Source organism: Gnatocerus cornutus, chromosome 6 (assembly GCF_029298725.1).
Source record: "Gnatocerus cornutus isolate USDA-ARS CGAHR chromosome 6, icGnaCorn1.1, whole genome shotgun sequence".
NCBI classification, from domain to species: domain Eukaryota; kingdom Metazoa; phylum Arthropoda; class Insecta; order Coleoptera; family Tenebrionidae; genus Gnatocerus; species Gnatocerus cornutus.
Genome location: NC_142238.1, coordinates 4,478,597 through 4,503,079, shown reverse-complemented (window position 1 = coordinate 4,503,079; position 24,483 = coordinate 4,478,597). Strand labels below are relative to the sequence as shown.

The 24,483-nt window shown below is 35.8% G+C and overlaps 8 protein-coding genes across 8 annotated transcripts; 4 read left to right on the top strand and 4 right to left on the bottom strand.

Annotated features, from left to right (window-relative positions):
* The first annotated feature begins 1,562 nt into the window (after positions 1–1,562).
* LOC148172251 (synaptic vesicle glycoprotein 2B-like) lies at positions 1,563–3,667 on the top strand. Its single transcript, XM_088038925.1, has 10 exons — positions 1,563–1,594; positions 1,720–1,967; positions 2,013–2,175; positions 2,226–2,404; positions 2,449–2,824; positions 2,871–3,012; positions 3,060–3,174; positions 3,222–3,381; positions 3,433–3,560; positions 3,612–3,667. Exons 1-10 carry the CDS (start codon positions 1,563–1,565, stop codon positions 3,665–3,667), a joined length of 1,599 nt encoding a protein of 532 aa, XP_087895051.1.
* A 6,834-nt stretch (positions 3,668–10,501) lies between these two features.
* LOC148172250 (putative pseudouridine-5'-phosphatase) lies at positions 10,502–11,816 on the bottom strand. The gene is made up of 4 exons (XM_088038888.1): positions 11,462–11,816; positions 11,158–11,376; positions 10,879–11,111; positions 10,502–10,835 (listed from the first exon to the last, which is right to left on the bottom strand). Exons 1-4 carry the CDS (start codon positions 11,514–11,516, stop codon positions 10,659–10,661), a joined length of 684 nt encoding a protein of 227 aa, XP_087895014.1. The 5' UTR covers positions 11,517–11,816; the 3' UTR covers positions 10,502–10,658.
* A 1,408-nt stretch (positions 11,817–13,224) lies between these two features.
* Positions 13,225–13,622, bottom strand: LOC148172249 (uncharacterized). Its single transcript, XM_088038891.1, has 2 exons — positions 13,413–13,622; positions 13,225–13,368 (listed from the first exon to the last, which is right to left on the bottom strand). Exons 1-2 carry the CDS (start codon positions 13,620–13,622, stop codon positions 13,225–13,227), a joined length of 354 nt encoding a protein of 117 aa, XP_087895017.1.
* Positions 13,623–14,425: 803 nt separating this feature from the next.
* LOC148172248 (centromere-associated protein E-like) lies at positions 14,426–15,665 on the top strand. Its single transcript, XM_088038887.1, has 6 exons — positions 14,426–14,508; positions 14,667–14,788; positions 14,836–14,881; positions 14,929–15,027; positions 15,076–15,211; positions 15,258–15,665. Exons 1-6 carry the CDS (start codon positions 14,465–14,467, stop codon positions 15,663–15,665), a joined length of 855 nt encoding a protein of 284 aa, XP_087895013.1. The 5' UTR covers positions 14,426–14,464.
* A 62-nt stretch (positions 15,666–15,727) lies between these two features.
* Positions 15,728–16,538, top strand: LOC148172247 (uncharacterized). The gene is made up of 4 exons (XM_088038889.1): positions 15,728–15,896; positions 15,942–16,168; positions 16,213–16,293; positions 16,343–16,538. The coding sequence occupies exons 1-4, from the start codon at positions 15,728–15,730 to the stop codon at positions 16,475–16,477; spliced, it is 612 nt and encodes a 203-aa protein (XP_087895015.1). The 3' UTR covers positions 16,478–16,538.
* A 651-nt stretch (positions 16,539–17,189) lies between these two features.
* mRpL33 (mitochondrial ribosomal protein L33) lies at positions 17,190–17,910 on the top strand. The gene is made up of 3 exons (XM_088038667.1): positions 17,190–17,604; positions 17,655–17,758; positions 17,807–17,910. The coding sequence occupies exons 1-3, from the start codon at positions 17,564–17,566 to the stop codon at positions 17,863–17,865; spliced, it is 204 nt and encodes a 67-aa protein (XP_087894793.1). The 5' UTR covers positions 17,190–17,563; the 3' UTR covers positions 17,866–17,910.
* Positions 17,843–22,336, bottom strand: LOC148172245 (putative pseudouridine-5'-phosphatase). The gene is made up of 4 exons (XM_088038666.1): positions 22,235–22,336; positions 21,967–22,185; positions 18,119–18,351; positions 17,843–18,074 (listed from the first exon to the last, which is right to left on the bottom strand). The coding sequence occupies exons 1-4, from the start codon at positions 22,287–22,289 to the stop codon at positions 17,898–17,900; spliced, it is 684 nt and encodes a 227-aa protein (XP_087894792.1). The 5' UTR covers positions 22,290–22,336; the 3' UTR covers positions 17,843–17,897.
* LOC148172244 (putative pseudouridine-5'-phosphatase) lies at positions 22,314–23,433 on the bottom strand. Its single transcript, XM_088038665.1, has 5 exons — positions 23,300–23,433; positions 23,174–23,251; positions 22,906–23,124; positions 22,451–22,862; positions 22,314–22,405 (listed from the first exon to the last, which is right to left on the bottom strand). The coding sequence occupies exons 2-5, from the start codon at positions 23,226–23,228 to the stop codon at positions 22,381–22,383; spliced, it is 711 nt and encodes a 236-aa protein (XP_087894791.1). The 5' UTR covers positions 23,229–23,251; positions 23,300–23,433; the 3' UTR covers positions 22,314–22,380.
* Positions 23,434–24,483: the final 1,050 nt, after the last annotated feature.

The window sequence follows — 24,483 nt, the reverse complement described above, 5'->3', positions numbered from 1 at the left end:
AAAATTTATAGAGAAATCCGCTTATTTCGATGCAAAACGACGATTTCTCGCTGATTTTCGCCGTTTTCTAGCTGGAATTTGCAAAGAAGAGCTCGAAATTTACAAAATCACCAATTTTTATCAAGATTCAACGGCTGAACTGCAAGAAAACGGCAGAAATCTGGACGAAATCATCAAAATGCTTAGAGAAATCCGCTTTTTTCGATGCAAAACGACGATTTCTCGCTGATTTTCGCTGTTTTCTGGCTTGAATTCGCAAAAATGAGCTCGAAATCTACAAAACCACCAATTTTTATCAAGATTCAACAGCTGAATTGCAAGAAAACAGCAGAAATCTGCACGAAATCATCAAAATTTATAGAGAAATCCGCTTATTTCGATGCAAAACGACGATTTCTCGCTGATTTTCGCCGTTTTCTAGCTGGAATTTGCAAAGAATAGCTCGAAATTTACAAAATCACCAATTTTTATCAAGATTCAACGGCTGAATGCGAGAAAACGGCAGAAATCTGCACAATTTTTTCAGATTTCTTAGAGAAATCCGCTTATTTCGATGCGAAACGACGATTTCGCGCTGATTCTCACCGTTTTCTGGCTTGTATTTGCAAAAAAGAGCTCGAAATCTACAAAATCACCAATTTTTATCAAGATTCAACGGTTGAATTGCAAGAAAACGGCAGAAATCTGGACGAAATCATCAAAATGCTTAGAGAAATCCGCTTTTTTCGATGCAAAACGACGATTTCTCGCTGATTTTCGCTGTTTTCTGGCTTGAATTCGCAAAAATGAGCTCGAAATCTACAAAACCACCAATTTTTATCAAGATTCAACGACTGAATTGCAAGAAAACAGTAGAAATCTGCACGAAATCATCAAAATTTATAGAGAAATCCGCTTATTTCGATGCAAAACGACGATTTCTCGCTGATTTTCGCCGTTTTCTAGCTGGAATTTGCAAAGAAGAGCTCGAAATTTACAAAATCACCAATTTTTATCAAGATTCAACGGCTGAATGCAAGAAAACGGCAGAAATCTGCACAATTTTTTCAGATTTCTTAGAGAAATACGGGACACTAAAATCGCACAAATACAATGATTTGTAGGGCATTAAATATAAAGCAGATTATTTACCTTTACCGCCTGTTACAAAAATTGATGTAAGATCAGATTCAAAAACGAGAAGCAGACTGAGATCAAGACTGATTAAAAGTTTGCAGTTTCTATCCTCAAAAACATAGCTAGACAACAAATTAAAATACACACCTGTTATTTAAGCTTACAGGCAGAAAAAGTGTACTATAGAAAAAAAAAACATTCATTGTCGTTGCTTATTCGCCAATCTCAATTTTTAGCTTAAAATGTATTGCTAGACGATATTCTTAATGCGAGCGTAACATATTTACTTAAAGATTTTGGTGTTCGCTGCAGTGGTGCAAATTTTCATTGTTTCCTATTGTTTTATCAAGACTAAAAGATAAGCAAAATCTAATATTCCGTCACATTACGTTCTTCTTACTATTTTATTCTCATTCAGAGTTTGACTATCATGAACATAAATCAAAATGACTAAGAAATACAATGTGCAAAAGGTGTTTGCTCATACCCAAGCTCTGGGTAAAGGTGAGTTTCAAATTTTCGATTTAATAAGAGAGTAGGTATCTTATATGTGTGCACATTACAATTTTAAGTAGTTTAATGGCAAGAGTTCTTGTTTGCCAACTGTAAATATTTGCTTTTATTACCTCTCATTATCACATTTTTATTCACAGGTCCGGCCGATTTTGAGACAGCAATTTCGGCCACAGGCTTCGGAAAATACAACCTCCTCCTGATCCTAATCGCCGTTCCCGCAGGATGGGCTTCAATTTTCGAAACCACAACAATGTCCTATGTCTTCCCCGCCGCACAGTGCGACCTCCACTTAAGCCTAGACGACAAAGGATTACTCAACGCCACTACATATTTGGGTGAGTTGTGACATCATTTTCGACCAATAAAACGTTGTATTCAAGGGATGATCTCGAGTGCGTTAATCTGGGGATTTCTTTACGACACTCTTGGAAGAAAAAAACTGCTCATGGTTGGTTTTTTTCTAGATGCGATTTTCGTTTTCATGAGTGGTTTCGCGCAGACGAAAATTTGGCTGATAGTTTCGAAGTTTTTAGGTGGTTTCATGTTAGTTTTTTTCAGTTTCGCGCTAATTTTTAATTGTGAGTGTTTTACAGTATAAATGGTCCTTTTGCGGCGTTTACGACGTACTTGTCTGAATTCCAAAGCGCGAAAAATCGAGCCCGAATGCAACTAGTTTTGGGCGCCGTTTTCAACTGTGGCACCATAGTAATGCCGTTGATTGCTTGGGTGATTTTACCACGAAACTTTTACTTTTCAATTTCAAACTCACTTGGTAAGAGAACTGAAAGTATTCACATCCTTCTAACGTTTTTTCAGTCTTCCATTCATGGAATTTCTATCTTTTTCTCGCTGGAATTCCCTCATTCACCAGTTGCATCATCTTCATGTTTTTACCAGAGAGCCCGAAATTCCTAATGACGATAGGACAAAACGAAAAGGCCCTTAAGATTTTCCAACGCGTTTACAGCATAAATACTGGAAAACCGCCGGAAACTTTCCCAGTGAAAGCTCTGGTGGATGAAGTTCAACTGAAGAATGACAATCTTGGTAAACATGGAGGACACGTCACTGCGAATCGGAGTAAAATTCAAGCACTGAAGGAAGGATGGCAACAAATAACGCCGTTATTTTTCCCTCCTCATCTGAAGAATCTCGTTCTGGTCTGTTTGATCCAAACTCTTTTTACTCTGAGGTTGTTTCAAGTTGTGCACCTCCACATTCTCTATTGTGAGTTGTAGTTTGAACACTCTGCGTCTTTGGTTACCGCAAATCTTCCAAGCCATCAATGACTATCAGTTGTTTCATAATAACACATCTGCTGATCTCTGTGACATGCTTTCGGTGATTCAACCAGCGGTGGCGTCAGAGGAGTGTTCAGTGGTGCGTAAAACGCGAAAATCTTCAAATTATTCAAAGAATCGTTGCAGAATCTCAACAACTCTTCCGTTTACATCAACTCAATCACTGTGGCTTCCGTTGCAATGTGTAGCTACTTCTTCGCAGGCTCCCTCATCAACTTGTTGGGAAAAAAGAAAATTCTCTGTATGCTAACCTCTTGGAAACCACTTTAACTAAATTAACACTTTCAGTTTTGTGCGGATTGATTTCAGGATCGTGTGGTATCGCGATGTACTTTTCCAAGAACACGGCGATGGCTGTTGGATTTTCTTCGTTGTTCACAGCGTCCGGAAGTGTGGCAACAAATGTGGTCTTGACGGTTATCATTGATTTATTTCCTACCACGTTAAGGTGAGTGGCGGAAAACTCTATTAAAGCGCTAGTGTTGTAATGAAATTTTAGAACAATGACGATTTCGCTCGCTATGATGTTAGCTCGAGCCGGGGCGATGGTTGGTAACTTATTGTTTCCGGTGCTCCTGCGGAGTGGATGTGCGCCCCCGTTTTTTTCAGTCGGTTCGATTATTCTAAGTAAAGTGATTTTAAAGTAATGAAATTATTACTAAAAGTGACTTTTTTTAGGTTGTGGGTTTCTGGCACTCTTGTTACCAAACACCGATTTGAAGGCATTGGAATAACAAAATAAGTCTTTATTTCTTCTATTATTTGCTTTTTTTTTACCTTTTCATTTTCTTCAATAATATTTCTGACTGTTATCCTTCTTTTTCGTTTTTTTTTTAACCGAGAAATAATTAATAATAATTATCATCATGTAACACATAGTAGAGTATCAGATAATGCAAAACAAAAATCCAAATTGCAGTTACATGTTATGAGTTGGAGTGCCTCTGATTCCTAGTGAAAAAACAGAATGTATCCCGATAAAATTGATATTAAAAAATTACAAATAAATTGTTTATTAAAAAAAAATTATAAAAAAGTATGAAAAGAAAAAATTCATGAATAAAAAAAGTAAAAAAATACGGGTTTATGTGTCATATCCAGTTTATCTGGGTAGTAAAGCTGTTATCTGGCAACCCACTATGCACTTTGTGTATTGTAGGTTGCATTCTAAAACTTACCATGTGAATTTACCGCCATGGGGTTTTTGAAACGCAGTGTATCTTGTGAAAACTGGTTGCAGTCATTTTTTAAAGGGATACCGGAAACATACAGGATGTTTTTGAAATACACTACCAAACAAAACACGGTAATTGGTGAAGACAAGTAGAATCAATTAAAAAAAATAATAATAACAATAAAAAAAAATTAATAAAAAATAGTCAATTCGATTCCAGTGTTTAATTTTTGGTAGTGTATGTAAAAAACACCTGTATTTAACAATATTTGCTTGGTAAATCTATAAACTGTAAAGTTCCTAGATTTTTGCATCCAAAGTCTAAAGAAACTGTAAACAAAATTTAAAGATAATTTAGATGAAATATCGATTCTAACTTAGACTAGTAAAAAATCTTGGGTAATCGACGTGTTTTTTCCACACAATTTTCGGCAAAGTGACATCAAAATGACCATCTGTCCCAGTTTCAATCAATATTCTGCCTTTACATGTGGACAAAGAGGTAAAACTCAACTCTTAACTTAACTGACGATAATTATTAACCATTTCAACTTTTAACAGTAATGTAGCCTAAAGAATCTGACATTACAAAACCGCAAATAAATCTCTGATTAACCCCACATAATGGTTGAGTGCAGGTTTTACACGTGATTTTTTACTACATCATTTCAGAAAGAATCAAGTTGATGTCAGAAAATATCAATTGTAATTCGGATTAATAAATTGTATTTCAGACAAGATCATTTGTAATTTAATCAATAATAAATAAATAAATAAACAATAAATCTACAAGACAGTTGTGCCGTCTGCAGGGTTTCAATAACTCTTTTTCAAAAATCTGTCAAATGAACAAATTTCAAATTACAATCAGCATAAAATCTTAAAAAGATTTTTCTACAGTGAGATTTCATTGCAATATTTTGTCGAGGACCGGCATCTTTAATCGGAATTACAAATGATCTTTTTTGAAATACAATTGACATTTTCTGATATTAACGTGACTAATTTGAATTACAATTGACGCTTTCCGAAATACACTTGAAAATGGTGTAGTCTAAGTTAGAATTGATATTTCATCTGAATTATCTTTAAATTTTGTTTCAAGTTTCTTTAGACTTTGGATGCAAAAATCCAGGAACTTTACATTACAGTTTATAGATTTACCAAGCAAATATTGTTAAATACAGGTGTTTTTTACATACACTACCAAAAATTAAACACTGAAATCGACTTGACTATTTTTCAATTTTTTTCTAAAGAAATAACACTTTTTATTACTTACTTGGAACACTACAAATCTTGGATTGTGGCTAAGTAATGAAGATTATAACCTTTAATCCAAGGGCGAATTAAAATATTTGCCCAAATATTCGATTAATTTTATCTCAAAAACGAAAAGTCTTACATATAGCATTTTTTGTCAATTGATTCTACTTGTCTTCACCAATTACCACGTTTTATTTGGTAGTGTATTTCAAAAACATCCTGTATGTTTCCGGTATCCCTTTAAAAAATGACTGCAATCAGTTTTTACAACATACATATTATAAATTTCAATTTGCATATTTGTGTTTTATTGGAATTGTATTTTACCTAAATCTACCCTTTTTTTTATTTATTAAGAAGTATGCATGTTCAAATTAACTACAGATTGTCCGTTAGCTGTTTCTTAGGTTCTTTTTAGTTCAGCAGGTATTTTTTTGAATTTCCTAAATTATTTATTTAGTTTACAGGGTGATTTTGAAATAGTAGTAAAAAAAAAATTACGGAAATACGTAGAAGACATTTTCGGTGATTTTTATTAATTTTAAGGTAAAGATAAAAACTCTAATATCCTGACCTCATTCGGCGCCACTGATTGCACAAAATAACCTTAACGACAACGCAGAGCATTTTGTTCGTAAATAATGTATCTATGAATAGTAACCTTAGTAATCATTGGCGTAGCATGAAAATTTGAATTATTTTCTTTTATTTTTTTCTTAAAACTGAGACAGTAATTTAAAAAACTTTCCTTCATTTCAAGCTGTAATGGATTTTTTTCTGGCGAAATTTCAAAATTATTGATATTATTTTTAGTATCTCTAAGTTTCCTAATTCTTATTATTTCCTTATTATTCTGAATTTTCTTTAGATTCTATTTGCATCCTCATATCACATTTCAGTTTTCATTGATTCTATTCAAATTTGTAAGAAGTTTTGGGATTTCATAAGATTCCTTATACACACATTTATTTATTTCAGGTACTCTCCATTGTCTGTCTCTCTTTGTTCTCCATATAAATAGATTTTTAACAATTATTACATTTGACATATCCTCTATTTATAATTATTACATATCTCAATTCCACATGTTTTAATCTTCATTTTATTATCATTTTTATGGTTTTGGGGATACAAATATTTACAAATATTACCGGTTGAGTTTCCCAACGTTTTTTCAATTTTGATTTTTGAAAAACGTAGTTTTTTGCGTTTACATCAAACATGGTTAACACTACTGTAAAACTAATCACATCAATCACTCGATTATTTTTTCAGCTAAATAATTTTTGTTTCAAAATTTTGGTTTAGAATTGTTGCCTCCACAAGCCCTTTTTCTCTGAGGCGCTAGTTCTTGGACCACCTGTATACAGGTGTCCCAGAAAGCTTTCACTTTCTTTTAATAGGAAATTCTCTATCAAAATCTGAATTGATTGCCGTGTGGCACAATGTTCAGGCATTTATAATTATTAATTATATTTATAATTTAGCAAGTAACTTAGCAACAAAGTGCTATCTATCTATGGGCTGTAATTGGCCAACTGAAAGTGTTTGTAATTAAAAAACAGTAAGAGCCTGAACAATGTGCGACAATCAGCTCAGATTTTGATAAAGAATTTTTTATTAAAATGAAGTGCGATCGTTCTGGAACACCTGTGTGCTTAGATTACATACATATACAAACATAATTATATTTGGTTGCTATTTAAATACATACGGAAATGTAAAATTATAAGTTTTATTTATAATTGTTACATCATCATGTTTTCCGACAAACGGACATGACTTTCGACTTTTCATCGACGTTCTGAGATCATGACTAGCTTACTTTTTGTTACAATTCAATGAGCTAATTGAAGTACTAAATTTTATCCGAATCGCCAATTTTTTTATCTTGATGGCCGATTACGTAAAATTAGCACATTCATTTCTAACACCAAACAACCATATTGGCCCAGTAATTAGCACACTTTTAATTGTTACAACTTCATTATACCACGACGTGAGAATTATAAGGTTCTAACTGATTTTTGTGAGAATTCAAATTGATTTTTTTAAACATTTTTTATTAAGTATAAAAATGAAGTAATTTAATACTTTAACAAGCCAAAATTATATTAATAGATCCTGTCATTTTTTGAAATAAATACTTAATAAATTAAAGAGATATCACTGATAACATGAACACTGATCAATTTAATACAAATGTTAGTTAGAACCTTATAGTTCTCAGGTCGCGATACAGTAAACCCTCAATATTCCCGGGCGTTCCGTTCCAACTTTTAGACGCGAATGTCAAAATTGCGAATGTTTAAACCTATTAACTTGTGTATATGGAGGGGTTAAGTTCAAAGAAAAACACCATGTAAACTAAAAAATTTAATCGTCTTAGAAAAAAAACAATAATTGTAACGTATATAATAATATTTTTCGAATTTGCCGTTTTAATAGGTCCATTAGAGTATTCAATTTGGAGTCGTTTATAAAAGAACTCAAAGTAGGAAATTTTGTTTTTTAAGAATTGGCAGAACTAATTAGTCTGGCTGTCACCTGTTTCCTGTCAAGTTTTTGGTCAATTTGAATTTTACGATTCGTGTTTAATAAATTCCTTTGCGGCCAACAATAATTGTACCTAAATATAATAGATGTGAATACTGGCTGTGAGGTTAGGTTACGTTAAGTCAAAATTCAGTGACAGTGAAACTCAATAAATGTCAAATTTTAAATTGAATTTGAAAATCAAGTGGCAAGTCGTGGTTACAAAACCATTACCAATCGTGTAAAACGAAAAGTAGAACAAATTACGAAAAATAGTATAAAAACCTCGTTCACAAGGCTATTAAGACACTCATCCATTATAAAACTCGCGTCTTCGCCGCTCGTTTTATAAACTTGGATTTGTGCCTTAAAATTTGCTTTTTATGAAACTCGGTGTTTTAATAAACTATTTTCGTATTTGCCGCTTTAATAGGTCCATTAGAGTACTCAATTTGGAGTCGTTTATAGGTATCTAAAGTCCAACTCATTACTATCAGTCCACTCTCCTGTGTAAGTTTTCTAAAATTCTTGGGTGTAAATCTGGCTTTTATGGAGAAAATTAGGGGAAAATTGAATAACGATTTTTGAGGTTAACACGTTGTCAAAGTTTAGTGTATCAACATCTCACATTAGTTAAGAATTAATTAAAGGTAAGTTTCAAAAGAGAGATTTAAATAAGGATTAATCAAGTTTTGGCAAACTTGCGCAGGACGATTAGCTTCTACGCATATGACAATTGCTGCAAGGTCAAACGCTTTTTCTGCCAACTGTTTTAGATCAAAATTTCTATAAAAAGTCTGGCTGTCACCTGTTTCCTGTCAAGTTCTTGGTCAATTTCACATTACGGATTTTAGGTTTTGTGTTTAATAAATTAATAAAAAATGTATCAATATAATTGGATTGTCCTTTGCGGCCAACAATATATGTATAATTCGTACGGTGAGAGATTGAATGACAGAAAAGTCACTAAATCTACGCGATAAAAGACGCGCGAAATTTAAAATAACAAAGTAAGCCCACTTACTGTCAACCCTGTCAACCCAGTTTGCGTAGGAATTTAGTGTTTTTATTGTACTTTGTAGCATAATTTGTTGCCAACCTATATGTCAACTGTCAAAATCTCCCAATCGCTCACCGGATATACTATATCTAAATATATATACAGTATGTCCCCGGATTGAGTTCACAAGAGGGAAAAAAACTTTATTTTTCATTTTACAGAAAAATGACAAAGGAATAATATTTTTTGCTTAATTTAAAATAAATAAATCTTTAATTAAAACTTTAATATTATCAAGCTGTGTTCTGGAAATCGAAAAAAACAAAAAATAACGAAGAACTTTTTTACGCTTCAACCCCATTTCCCTTAACATTTGAACACGAAAAACCTCCCAGAAACCTGCTAACAATCAAAGCTTTCCCGACCGAAAAACAAATTAACATTTTACATACCTTTTCAACGTTAGCTTACCGGCAACCTTTTTTTACCCACTTACAATAACGTTTACAATTTAATAAAAAAAAACACTTAATGTTAACGCATGCAAAACAAAATTAAAAGGAACAAACAAAAACAAACAATGCACAAAAAAAAAACAAAAGCGGTAGCGCGAAGTCACTACAAAAGAATTGTTTTTCAACAATGGCGGCACCACTCCAACAAAGACGACCTGCTCTGTTTTGAGTACTAGGCGGAAGTGAATTCCACTGGTCAACATCCCTTTCCGTATCTTCCGCTAGGCGGGCGGGCGGCGGTACTTTTAAATTCAAAGCGTGCCATTACAATATACTATTTGAAAACCTACACCCACTTTTAAACTGTCTATAATTATAATTTTTTCCCCAAGGAAAAGGACTTTTTTTTCCTTTTAGTAAACTTCAGACCTGTTAAGTCGACGAAAAATACAAAAAAAATTACATAAAAATAAATGTTCTTTGGCCAACCGTATGACATAACTGTAATATTAAGATTTTAATGAAAATAAATGTAATGTTAAACTCAGGGGCTAATTGAATTCAGGTTGAAACGAATAAAGGGTATTTTTATTTTCGGCCAGCCCGTGACAAGCGTGATAGTTTTGGGTTCCAACAACTTCGACATTTATAGACTTGGTACCGCTCTAAACGACCTTCGATGGAATCTAAATGTGTTGCAATTTCCTTCAGGGTAAGGCTAAAGTCTATATTTAAATATGTCATTCATCCTTTTATTTTTAGCATCCACATTTGTGTTACGCATGTTCACACGCAACAGGGAGTGGCCAATAAGTTTCTTGGAAACGTCCGGAAGAGTCTTATTGAGATTCTGAAGACTTGGTGGAGGGAAAAGTAAAATTTTTTTGAGAATGTGACTTGAAGTTGATCCGGTATATTTATTCTACTCCCAAAAACTGATTTAGTACTCACAACACGCGAGTTGGGTAATTGTAAAACAAACTAATATGAAGACTTTTATCGATCGTCGGATTCATTTTCTCCACGTGAAACAATTAGTTGGTAATTGCAATAATTATAATGAGAGTCCTTGGGACGATTCCGCTGTATATTCAGCACTCACGGAAAAGTTCATATGTTTTATCAGTAATCAAATAACTTATCTCAACGAAACGATTTTATTAAAATAATTTCTATTAAGTTACTTTGTCAACATTTCAACCAGGGTGCAATAAATATCTGTAATAACTTAAAACGTCACAAACAGCCGCTTATTGCGTGACTCTTTTGATTCCTATTATTAACTAAATTACGCGTCAATTGAACGCGGGTAATCCGAACAACTCCGGTTTGAACTCCTCCAGAGAATTGAGAATGATAGTCGCGGGTTTCCGGGACTCTTGAGGAACTTCTGGAGCGGGAACCAACACTGCTTGCATTCCGGCCGATATTGCGCCTTGGGCACCATTGGGGGCGTCCTCCAGCACCAAACACTACCAAAAATCAATAAAAAAACTCCCCTAAATTAATGTTTACCTGTTCAGGTTTCGGGGAATCCGGGAACCTGGAGGCACACACTAGGAAAATATCAGGGGCGGGTTTCCCATTCTTCACCTCTTGATCCGTACTACCACAAACAATGTGGTGGAACAACCCGAAGAGATCCTGATGGAACTGCGTCTTCAGTTCGTACGACTCTTGAGAAGACGACGTGGCGACGGCTATGGGGATGTTATGGTCGTGTAAATGTTGCACCAGTTTCTTGGCACCTGGCGGAGGGACTCTCATTTGGGGGAATGGTTTTAAGGGTTTTACCTGGCATGAGAGGGGGGTGTTGCAACACCTCGATTACTTTAGCTCTGTAGATGTCGAGGAACTCGTCGACGGTCAGCGGGAGATCCATTTCTTTGATCGCGATTTTCGCGGTGTCGATTTCGGGAGTCCCCAAGATCTTGACTTTAATGTCGGTGGTGAATTTTCGGTTGAAGGGCCGCGCGATTTCCTCGAGGACCCTATCATAAGCGGACTCAGACTCTGGAATTCAGCTGAGGTGAAGGAATTGTTATCAATAGTGGTGAATACAACAGACAATGAAAAAGGTTGCCAAACAATTTTTTACCTATTAAAAGCCCGTCCATGTCGAAGATTACGTGCGTTACTTTCTTGAACGACATCGTTGAGACAATTTTTCGCGACTGATTTCACGACCACAACGTGCGATTTATACACGAGGATGTGGTGAAAGATTGCGATTGCGAACTCAATTGATGAGTAATGGGGATTCTCGGAATCGCTAAAAAACTAAATGGGGCAAGGTGACGTAAGTAGAACAAATGGTATGGGATGCGTGAGTCGATTTGGGACATGGGCGAAATTGCAAAATTTTTTTATTTTTCGACGAAAAAACATGCGCGGACAAACAATCTTTGGGAGAAACTAAATAAAACTGTCATTATGGATATAATTAGAGCGAATCAAAGAAAAATCGAAGCGTCGAAACGCTCCTGGCAGGACTAACAGGCGTCGAGACGCGTCAGAAACTCGCACATGCGCTCTGACGCTTTGACGTTCCCAGTGTCAATGTCAAATAAACGTCACGTGCGAGAGAGAGGTTGTGATGAACGTCAAATTTGAGTTTAGGGTTTAAACGGGGAGCTATTTATTTGTGGCGACCGTCGAAGTGTTCGTCGGCGTCGAGACGCGTCGAAAATTCACGCAAGCGCTTTGACATTACTACTGCCAAATAAACGTCATGTGCGAAAGAGGTTATGTTGAACGTCAAATTTGAGTTTAGGGTTCAAGTGCGTAGCTGTTTATTTGTGACGACCGTCGATGCAAAACGACGATTTTTCGCTGATTTTCGTTGTTTTCTGGCTTGAATTCGCAGAGAAAGGCTTGAAATCTACAAAACCATCACTTTTTATCAAGATTTAGCGGCTGAATTGCAAGAAAACAGCAGAAATCTGCACGAAATCATCAAAATTCTTAGAGAAATCCGCTTATTTCGATGCAAAACGACAATTTTTCGCTGATTTTCGTTGTTTTCTGGCTTGAATTTACAAAGAAATAGACTGAAATGATTGAATAAAAAAATTCTTCATTTAATTCTGACAGCACAGTATCATTTTGATAGTCAAATGACGTTTATTAATGAAAACGTGTGCCAGGAGATGCCTGCACTCACCGTATGCAATCAAAGTCATTTTACAACAATAAAAAGTTAGCCTTTGAGAGGGACAAATATTAAGATTCAGTGGGTCATGTTTATTTTATACGGTTATTACTAAGTTACGCATCTAAAGATAATTTACCTATGGCTGTGGTTCGAAAATCGCGCCGCTTCTGCAGTTTTGAATTAACCGGCAACTGACCCACGTGACGTACCAGCAGTTACGCCAACCTCCAATCGTTAAAGTTCACTACCACGTCGCGAAGTTTGGGTCGTTCGTACAGGGATTATCCGGATTCGGGTTGGTATTAGTTTTAGTACCAAATGAACCCATCGCTGATTGGTCCGAGTAAAAACAGTGTGTTTTTTTCAATTCACAGAATTTTTTAAACGAAAAAACAGTGCCTTGAAAAATTCGCTTATGCTTTATAATTTTAACATTGTGTGGTGAGTCAACATTTGACTTTGTGTTTTATTGTTTTTATTGTGCGGACGACGCATATCTTGAAATGAACTTTTTGGGGTTAAAAAGTTTCATTCAAGAGTTTTAAAGTGGCCAAAGTGACCACGAGGTCGAGTACTAACATTAAAGTGACCATTAGAATCCGTCTGTTTCTTACCGTTGAACATGAGAAGAAGCTCTGTGCCCACTGGGCCACCCAAAGCAATATTATCTTCCAAGTGGACGAAACAGGGGTTAAATATGGGGAAGGCTACAGTTTTGGTAAGGTCCTCCTCGGAAATACCCAAACATTTCTCACCTGAATCTCCACAGTGGTGTTCTGATTGATTTGCCTCACTTCTTTCATCACGTTGCTCTTCTCTTTTAAAATACTGCCTTCCGTAAGAATATCACACTAAAACACAAATTAGAACTCGCAAATCCTTAAACTCTCCTCACCTGAATCTGCAAAGAGGATCCAGTCTTTTGACTGAGTCGTTCTTGTAGAGCCTTCACCTCTTTATCAAGACTTTTCGCTTTTTGTAGAGTGGACTTGTAATCACAGAATTTCTCCCAATCCGCCTGCACAACTTCTGCTTTTCGCTCCTGTTCTTGGAAAATTTCCTCTCGTAATTGCAGAATTTTTTTTATTCGAGACTTGTTTACCATCTTTAGCGATGCGATTGCTGAAAAATTCACCCAGTTAAGGAAACTCGATAATTACAACTTACTTTCTTGTTGAGAAGTTATCGTCTGTTTTAGTTGTTGATTTTCCTTTAGTACTGACTCATCTTTCTTCAGTTGGATTGCAAGAGTTCAGACCGCATTTTGAATTGCTCCTTTTCCTCGACTTGTTGCCTTAAACTGTCAATTCGGGAATTTGCGAACTTTAACATTTCCTTTTGTTGTTGGATCTGCTCCTTTTCTTCATTCAATTCCCACTGAGTCTTCTTCATTGTTGTCTCCAATTCTGCCACCTGAAAGATTGAGATAATTGGAACTCTTCAAGTCAATGGCTCTTACTTTCAACAGTTTTGAGATTTTCCATTTTGGGCAATTAGTGCCTGTTTCTCTCGGTCGTAATTACGTAAAAAGCAATATTATCTTCCAAGTGGACGAAACAGGGGCTAAATATGGGAAAGGCTACATTTTTGGTAAGGTCCTCCTGCGTTGTGGGCGCATCTTTATCTTAATTTTAGACCACATCTTCGAAATGAACAAAACTAATGGAGAAATCTACACGGACGTGGTCAAAGAGTTTGTAAATTCTTCCATTGAAGGCCTAAATTGGAAGTGGAAACTTGAACAGGCGCATTGGATCAACTGAAGGCAATGCTCGCAGTAGTCGGTCACACACGATATTTAAAATTGTAAGAGAAAATTTAACGTTTTTTTGTCTTAATTCGGAGTTTCAGGTCATACAGTCGACGCAAATCACTGATTTTGATAATGGGGGCTGCGTTCAAGTTTCGAATCTTAATTTGGTGGAGTCGGAGCGGGTGGCGCAGACTATGGCGACGGGGGTGAGGCTCAAGGAAGGGGGCCACATCAACAAGTGAGTGTGATTAAATTTTATGGATAAATTTGAGTCTGAATGAAGTTCAAAGTTCCAGAGTCAAATGTCAAGAACGCAGCAAATATTTATTTAATAACATATTTTAGGAGACAATTATTTATTACTCCAATTAGATAATTAATACTTCGTACTTTCAGATCGGCTCTAAGTCTAGTCATCAAGCAGCTGAGTGACGGCCAAGAATACGTAAATTTCCGCGACTCCAAACTGACCAGATTACTGCAAGACTCTGCGCCCAAGTTTCTCGAAGACAACAAAAGTTTGTAAAAAAATGGACTCTAGAATCTTAATCTGATTCAATTTTAGGTGCTCAAGATTTGGAAGCGAATTCTGCACTCGATCTGCTACTAAAGTGAGTATAATTTGCGTTTTGTATAGTCAGAAGGATGGGTTTTTTAGACATACGTGTGCCCCCATGTTGGAGCCGATACTTGATGATGAACTGTTATCGTCATCACCTCATGAAATGATATTTTCATCGCCCACATCACATGAAACGTAAGTGTGAAATATTCTCTTGATGTGATTTCATTGTTTGAATTTAAGGGAAGAAACACTATCAGCCCTCGAGCAGGATTACAAAGAACTGGTCACGTTTACAAGAGACGAGGAGAATATCTTCAGTAAAACCTCCCAGGAGCTTAACAACGTGCGCAAACAGTTGCTGGAAAGCGAAGCTAAAGTAAGAGCCATTGACTTGAAGAGTTCCAATTATCTCAATCTTTCAGGTGGCGGAATTGGAGACAACACTGAAGAAGACTCAGAGGGAGTTGAATGAAGAAAAGGAGCAGATCCAACAACAAAAGGAAATGTTAAAGTTCGCAAATTCCCGAATTGACAGTTTAAGGCAACAAGTCGAGGAAAAGGAGCAATTCAAAATGCGGGCTTCACTCGCCGAGAGGGAATGCGTGCAACACAACGAGCAGCTGCGGTCTGAACTCTTGCAATCCAACTGTGATAAAGATGAGTCAGTACTGAAGGACTTCTTGTGCAATGTTACTGAACAGATTATTAACGAAGAAAACATGTTGTTAATCAAACACTCACAAGACAAGCAGGATCGGTTTAAACACATCTTGAAGGACCTCAAGTCCAATCAAAATGCTTTAAAACACCAAATTCGCTTACAAGACTGAAATCTCATCGAAATGAAAGAAAATTCACGAAAAGTCGGGAGTTGATCAACGAGTATTTTATCATGGAGAAGTCGTTCTTGCAAGAACAGATGGAGCAGTTGGAGAGATCGAACAAAGAGTATTTGCAGGAGATGATGGTACTTAAAGAGATGAAAGGTGCGTGTACGCAGTGTGATTTGCTGAAAACTGAAATTCCACAACTAAAACAGACGATAACTTCTCAACAAGAAAGTAAGTTGTAATTATAGAGTTTCCTTAACTGGGTGAATTTTCCAGCAACCGCATCGCTAAAGATGGAAAACAAGTCGCGAATAAAAAAAATTCTGCAATTACGAGAGGAAATTTTCAGGGAACAGGAGCGAAAAGCAGAAATTGTGCAGGCGGATTGGGAGAAATTCTGTGATTACAAGTCCACTCTACAAAAAGCGAAAAGTCTTGATAAAGAGGTGAAGGCTCTACAAGAACGACTCAGTCAAAAGACTGGATCCTCTTTGCAGATTCAGGTGAGGAGAGTTTAAGGATTTGCGAGTTCTAATTTGCGTTTTAGTGTGATATTCTTACGGAAGAGAAGAGCAACGTGATGAAAGAAGTGAGGCAAATCAATCAGAACACCTCTGTGGAGATTCAGGTGAGAAATGTTTGGGTATTTCTGAGTTCGTTCTATTTTGTGTTTTTAGTGTAATTTACTCATGGAAGAAAGCCTTTTACAAGTGAAGTACAACCAAATGAAACGCGCTTGTGAGATGGGAAATGAAAAGATATCAAAGCTGACAAAGGAAATTCTGATATTGAAATATATGAAGGAAGGTTGAGGTACAAATTTACTGTATTGTTTTAAATTTTACGACAAATCAATAAAGTTATTAAATTTGAGGATCGACCCGTCAACAAGAATCCACATTTTTGTATTACATTTAGAGAAAACTAATATTTTACTTAATTTAGAAAAAAAACCTAAAAATTTTAAACTTCTTTTTATTAAAATTTGTATCATTGTTAATTTTTAAGTTATGACGATGAAATTTATGGAGGTTTCCACTTCTAAAGTGTTCATTAACTGCACCAAAGCACAAAATTTTAGAACAAGAAATAGAGATTTTAGAAACTTTTACTTTAGAACGAAGCAAACATTTTTTTAACTTTTTTTAATAAAGTTTAAAGTACAGTTATGCCCATATTTAAATTTTAATATTTATTATAGTTTGATAAGGAGGTGAAAGAGTTTTGAACGTAACTATTTTAGTATATTTTTTGTTTTCTTCTAAAATTAAAATATCTTTGTTGTAATCCAACTTTGATTCTAATAAGCGACTTCAGAACCGATGCAGTTTCTTTGTCCGCCTCCAAATGGTAAAAACGAATTCGAATAACTCCCATTATCGGGATCGAACTCTTCCGGGTTGGGAAAAATTTAGTTTAGTTTAGGGTGACGACCGTCGAAGTGTTCCTTGGCGTCGAGACGCCTCGAAAATTCACGCATGCGCTTTGACATTACTACTGTCAAATAAACGTCACGTGCGAGAGAGAGGTTATGTTGAACGTCATATTTGAGTTTAGGGTTTAAACAGGGAGCTATTTATTTGTGACGACCGTCGAAGTGTTCCTTGGCGTCGAGACGCGTCGAAAATTCACGCATGCGCTTTGACGTTACTACTGTCAAATAAACGTCACGTGCGAGAGAGAGGTTATGTTGAACGTCAAATTTGAGTTTAGGGTTTAAACGGGGAGCTATTTATTTGTGACGACCGTCGAAGTGTTCCTTGGCGTCGAGACGCGCCGAAGTGTTCCTTGGCGTCGAGACGCGTCGAAAATTCACGCATGCGCTTTGACATTACTACTGTCAAACAAACGTCATGTGCGAAGAAGAGGTTATGTGAACGTCAACTTTGAGTTCGAAGATGTTTGTGACGAACGTTTTGTTGAAAAGGGCCAAGAGCAAGTAGGTATTTTTATCTCAAGTTAGGTTTGTATACAGGGTGTTTGCTCCAGGAGCATAATGGTGCAGTTAGAAAGCGTAATCAGCGGCCACACTTTTAATCAAATCCGGGAGAGACTGGCGGATAAACTGGAGCTCATTCGCTTCGATCCATTCGGTAAGTAATCTACACAGAATTTACATTAAATAATTATCCTTTTTACAGTCCAGAAGGAAGTCATATATAGAGAAAAGAAAAAAGTAAGAAGCATGGGCAAGAGTTAACTCCAACTTGTATATATTTAGTGTTAAATAAATTATTTAAAGGGTGGAAGCCCGAATACTTCCGGTCTAAACTCCTCCAATGAATTGAGCACCAAAGTCGCCATTTTCTTGGATTCTTCCGGTATTACCGGATCTGGGACCAGCACCACTTGCATACCCGCAGACACGGCCCCCATAGCTCCATTAGGGGCGTCCTCAAACACCAAACACTGGAACCAACTTAGATTTGCGATTTTTTGGCATCATTTCTTACCTGATTCGGTTGCGGTCGCTCTTCAAACTTAGAAGCACAAACTAAGTAAATGTCTGGGGCTGGTTTTCCGTTCTTCACTTCTGGATTTGAGCATCCACAAACCACGTGGTGAAAACGTGACAGCAGCTCTAGATGATCTTGCGTTTTGTGGGTAAAAAACTCTTGGGATGATGATGTGGCAATGGCGATTGGGATTTTATTTTCGTGGAGATGTTCAATGAGTCTTTTCGCACCTGAAAAGTTGCTTTTGTTGAAATAATATTTAGATGGTTTTTAAGACTCTTTAAACATTCTTTAGGCTGTAGGCACAACCATGGAATTCTGAAAACTATACAAGAAGCATGACGTCTCAAAACATGCATGTTTTTGCCACTTTTTGCAATGCAGGCTTCACTTTACCTGTTTAGACATTCCTTAGACATCCTTTAAACTTTCTTTAGACTCCATTTAAGCATTCTTCAAACAATACTTAGGCTTTTTGGACACTAGACTCTTTAGACACTCTTTAGTCTTTTTTTTAGTTTCATTTAGGCAATATTTAGACCGTTTCTACACTTTAGAGACTCTTTAGACACTTCAGACGCTCTTTAAACTCTTTAGACTGTTTTAAGAATACTGTTTGGCATTCTTCAATCAATATTTAGACTTTTTAGCGACTCCTTTGTTCTATGATTCTGTCGGTTTTTTAATCTTTTGGACACTCTTGAGACACTTTTTAGTATATGCGTTAAACTTTATTAAGCATCTCTTTTAGCATTCTTCAAACAGTATTTGGACTTTTTAGATACTCCTTCCTTAGACCTTTTTACGACTCCTTTTGGGCATTCTTTAAACATTATTTAGAGTTTTTAGTCTCTGCATGACGCTTTGAGTTCTTTAATGTTTTGGACTATTTAGATACTGGAGAGTCTTTAGGCACTCTTTAGACACTTTAGACTTTTCCGATTGGTACTCTTAAGGCATTTTTTAGATTCTTTAGACTTCTTAGACATTCTGTAGACTATTTTGACTTTTTTTAGACTCTAGACAATTTTTAGACTTTTCCGATTGGTGCTATTTAGGCATTTTTTAGATTCTTTAGACTTTTTAGTCTTCTTAGACATTCTGTACACTCTTGACAGTTTTTAGACTCTTTTGACTTTTTATATTCCTCAGACACTCTTTAGACTCTTTAGGCACTCTTAAATCTTTTTAAGATTTCCTTCAGGCATTCTTCATACGATCTTTAGACTTTTAAGACAATTCTTTGACTCTTTGGATTCTTTAGTCTTTTGGATACTATAGATATTTTTTCGACTCTTTAGACACCTTTTAGACTTTTCCGATCGGTATTCTTTAGGCATTTTTTACATTCTTTAGACTTTTTAGACTTCTGTAGACTCTTTTGACATTTTTTACATTCTTTAGACACTTTAGATTTTTCCGATTGGTACTCTTTAGGCATTTTTTAGATTCTTTAGACTTTTAGTCTTCTTAGACATTCTGTACACTCTTGACACTTTTTAGACTCTTTTGACTTTTTATATTCCCCAGACACACTTTAGACTCTTTAGGCACTCTTAAATCTTTTTAAGATTTCCTTCAGGCATTCTTCATACAATCTTTAGACTTTTAAGACAATTCTTTGACTCTTTGGATTCTTTAGTCTTTTGGATACTTAGATATTTTTTTCGACTCTTTAGACACCTTTTAGACTTTTCCGATCGGTACTCTTAAGGCATTTTTTAGATTATTTAGACTTTTTAGACTTCTTAGACATTCTGTAGACTCTTTTGACTTTTTTTAGACTCTTTAGACACTTTTTAGTCTTTTCCGATTGGTGCTCTTCAGACATTTTTTAGATTCTTTAGACTTTTTAGTCTTCTTAGACATTCTGTACACTCTTGACACTTTTTAGACTCTTGACTTTTTATATTCCTCAGACACTCTTTAGACTCTTTAGGCACTCTTAAATCTTTTTAAGATTTTCTTCAGGCATTCTTCATACAATATTTAGACTTTTAAGACAATTATTTGACACTTTATGACTCTTTGGATTCATTAGTCTTTTGAATACTTTAGATATTTTTTCGACTCTTTAGACACTTTTTAGACTTTTCCGATCGGTACTCTTTGGGCATTTTTTAGATTCTTTCGACTTTTTATACTTCTTAGGCATTCTGTAGACTATTTTGACTTCTTTTAGACTTTTCCTATCGGTACTCTTTACGCATTTTTTAGATTCTTTCGACTTTTTAGACTTCTTAGGCATTCTGTTGACTATTTTGACTTTTTTTAGACTCTTTAGACACTTTTTAGTCTTTTCCGATTGGCACTCTTTAGGCATTTTTTAGATTCTTTAGACTTTTTAGTCTTTTAAAGACATTCTGTACACTCTTGACACTTTTTAGACTCTTTATATTCCTCAGACACTCTTTAGACTCTTTAGGCACTCTTAAATCTTTTTAAGATTCCCTTCAAGCATTTTTCATACAATATTTAGGCTTTTAAGACAATTCTTTTTAGACTTTTAAGACAATTCTTTGACTCTTTATGACTCTTTGGATTCTTTAGCCTTTTGAATACTTTAGATATTTTTTCGACTTTTTAGACACTTTTTAGACTTCTCCGATAGGTACTCTTTAGGCATTTTTTAGATTCTTTCGACTTTTTAGACTTCTTAGGCATTCTGTAGACTATTTTGACTTTTTTTAGACTCTTATTTAGACACTTTTTAGACTTTTCCGATTGGTACTCTTTAGACATTTTTTAGATTCTTTAGACTTTTTAGTCTTCTTAGACATTCTGTACACTCTTGACACTTTTTAGACTCTTGACTTTTTATATTCCTCAGACACTCTTTAGACTCTTTAGGCACTCTTAAATCTTCTTAAGATTTCCTTCATGCATTCTTCATACAATATTTAGACTTTTAAGACAATTCTTCGACTCTCTATGGTTCTTTGGATTCTTTAGTCTTTTGGACACTTTAGACATTTTTTCGACTGTTTAGACACTTTTTAGACTTTTCCGATTGGTACCCTTTTGGCATTTTTTAGATTTTTTAGACTTTTTAGACTTCTTAGACATTCTGTAGACTCTTTTGACCTTTTGTAGATTCTTTAGATACTTTTTAGACTTTTCCGATTGGTACTCTTTAGGCATTTTTTAGATTCTTTAGACTTTTTAGTCTTCTTAGACATTCTGTACACTCTTGACACTTTTTAGACTCTTTTTAATTTTTATATTCCTTAAACACTCTTTTTAGACTTTTTAAACTATTTATACAAGCTTTCGAAATTCTTTAGTTTTTTTTTAAATTCTCTTTAGGAAACAATTTTTAGACTTTTTAGACAATCCTTGGACTCTTTATGACTCGCCATAGATTCTTTTCTCTTTTGAACACTTTAGTCACTCTGTAGACTTTTTAGGCACTCTTTACACTCTTTAGATACTCTTAACACTATGTAGACACTTATTAAGACACTTTCGACACTCTTAAGACTTCTAACAATATTTACACTATAACACAATATTTATACTTTCTAGACACTCCTGCGACTCTCTATGTCGCTTTGGACATTTTTGAGCCTCTTTAAATGCACAAAATTTAGACTCTTTAGATACACTCTTGATACATTGACACAATTTTTCTCTTTAAGAAACCTCCACACCAAAGCAACAAAGAGCAACTTTTGTTCTTCTATTCCGCTTCTTAATATGCTAATTCAAGTAAACCGAAACTTTCAGGAGTATTTAAGGACATTTCAAGAAACCCGTAAATGTTGTCTATGTTGTTTTAGTGTGGACACTCCTTAAGACTCCTCAGGCACTCTTTGTTTCTCTGACATTCGGGCTGAACCACAGACCTGGCATCAATTTAGGGTGCCGTAAAAGTTCTTTTTCTCTGACGGCGAGCACCTCCAAGAACTCCGCAATTGTATATGGCAGCTGCATGTCTTCTATGCAAATTTTAGCAGTGACGGGGTCCGGAGTGGCCATCACTTTGACTTTAACCTCACTCGTGTATTGTTTACCGAATTTTCTTGCGATTTCCGTGAAGATTTGGTCATAAATGGACTCGGAGTCTGCAAGAAAAACGCTAGAGGCGGTAAGAACTCGCCATGGTGGTTTTACCAACGATTAGGCCATCAAAGTCAAAAATGACGTGGGAGACGGTTTTGAAAGACATGACGATAAGATTAAACTAATTAAGTGTACTAAAACAACTTTATTCCCCCTCTACTTTTAAAATAAATACTTAATTCCAGAAGATAACAAGTCTAGAGACACTCCTTCTTCGATGCGCTGAAAGAAAACCAGTTTTATGAGGTTTGTGTGGTTTTTACTCACCTAGTGTTCCGCGGTGGGAGCCCGAAGAGCTCCGGTTTGACCTCCGTCAGCGAGTGCAGCACCAAAGTCGCCGGCTTCTTTAGTTCTTCCGATACTCGGGGGTCAGGAACTAGAACTACTTGCATTCCAGCTGCTCTAGCACCCAGCGCGCCATTAGGAGCGTCTTCAAAAACCAAGCACTCCTCAGGTTTAGGATTATCGTCAAATCTAGACGCGCAGACCAGGAAGATGTCTGGCGCCGGTTTTCCATGTTTGACCTCAGGATCGGTGCTTCCACACACGATGTGGTGGAACAAACCCATCAACTCCAAGTGATCCTGGATCTTAATATCGAGGATGTTTTTGGCGGAAGATGTCGCCACGGCTAGCGGAATCTTGTGGGTGTGGAAGTGTTCAACTAGTTCCTTTGCACCTAAGTGTGAGATTAGATGAGGAAGAGTGCGGTTTGGGAATACCTGGCAGGAGTTTTGGGTGTTGCAATGCTGTTTTAACTCTCTCATGGTAGATTTCCAGGAATTTCTCGGGGGTGTATGGTAAACCAACCCCTTCCACGGCGATTTTCGCAGTGGTTTCTTCTGTCGTCCCCATGAGTTTCAAACGGGTCTCCTGGGTGTAGACTTTGCCTTCTTCGGCTGCCATCTGACGGATGACATCTTCGTACACGGATTCAGTATCTGGAAGTCATTTCTACAGTGCTTGAAGACAGGATTTGTTTTTATTTACCCAGAAGAGTGCCATCGAGGTCGAAAATTACGTGTGTCACTTTTTTGAACGACATTTTGCAGGTTGAGACGCGATAAACTGTGAAATCAATTGAGGATTAAGGTGAAGCTTAATAAACATGTTTACTTTTGGTGTTAAGCAGACCGAAACGGGGATTATATGGTCGTAATTACAGCGTTTATTTGTGGTGATAGTGATAAGAATTGATTAGTTTGGCGGCGTGTATTGGTGGTTGTCTAATCAAGAAATCAATACGCAGACTTCATCCAACTTTTGTCCATTTTAGACTCTTTAAATTTTGACTATTTAGACACGCTTAATGATCTTTTTTAAAAATTCTTTATACTCTTTGGAGGGTCAAACTCAAAATAAAAACTTTAGATTATGACTGTATAATAGTTTAAACTCCATCGAAAATCTTTAGATTCTTATTTATATTCTTTATAATTACTTTTTAGGCTTCCTATAGTAGTTTTCTAAACTCTTTAAACCCACTTTAGAATCTTTGGACTTTTTGCAATGGAAGCTTTACTTAGCCTGTTTAGACATTCCTTAGACACTCTTTAAACTCTCTTTAGACTTCATTTAAGCATTCTTCAAACAACATTTAGACCTTTTGGGCACTCTAGAGTCTCTTTAAACACTTTTTATACACCATTTAGACATTCTTTAGTCTGTTTTTAGACTCAGTTTAAGCATTCTTTAAGCAATATTTAGACTTTTTGTACATTTTGAAGACTCGTGAGACTCTTTAGACACTTTGGACGCTCTTTAAACTCTTTAGACTGTTTTAAGAATACTGTTAGGCATTCTTCAAACAATATTTAGACTTTTTAGCGACTCTTTTGTTGTTCTATGGTTTTGTAGGTTTTTTAATCTTTTGGACACTCTTGACTCGCCACTCTTTAAAATGTTTAGATTCCTTAGACACTTTTTAGATACGCGTTAAACTTTATTAAGAAACTCTTTTAGCATTCTTCAAACAGTATTTGGACTGTTTAGATGCTCCTTCGATTTTCTATAACTCTTTTTACACTCTTGGGACGCCCCTTTTTAGACTCCTTAGACACTCATTAGACTTTTTTAAGACTCGTTTTGGGCATTCTTTAAACAATATTTAGAGTTTTTAGTCTCTGCATGACTCTTTGAGTTCTTTAGTGTTTTGGACTATTTAGACACTGTAGAGTCTTTAGACACTTTTTAGACTTTTCCGATTGGTACTCTTAAGGCATTTTTTAAATTCTTTAGACTTCTTAGACATTATGCAGACTCTTTTGACACTTTTTAGACTCTTTAGACACTTTTTAGAC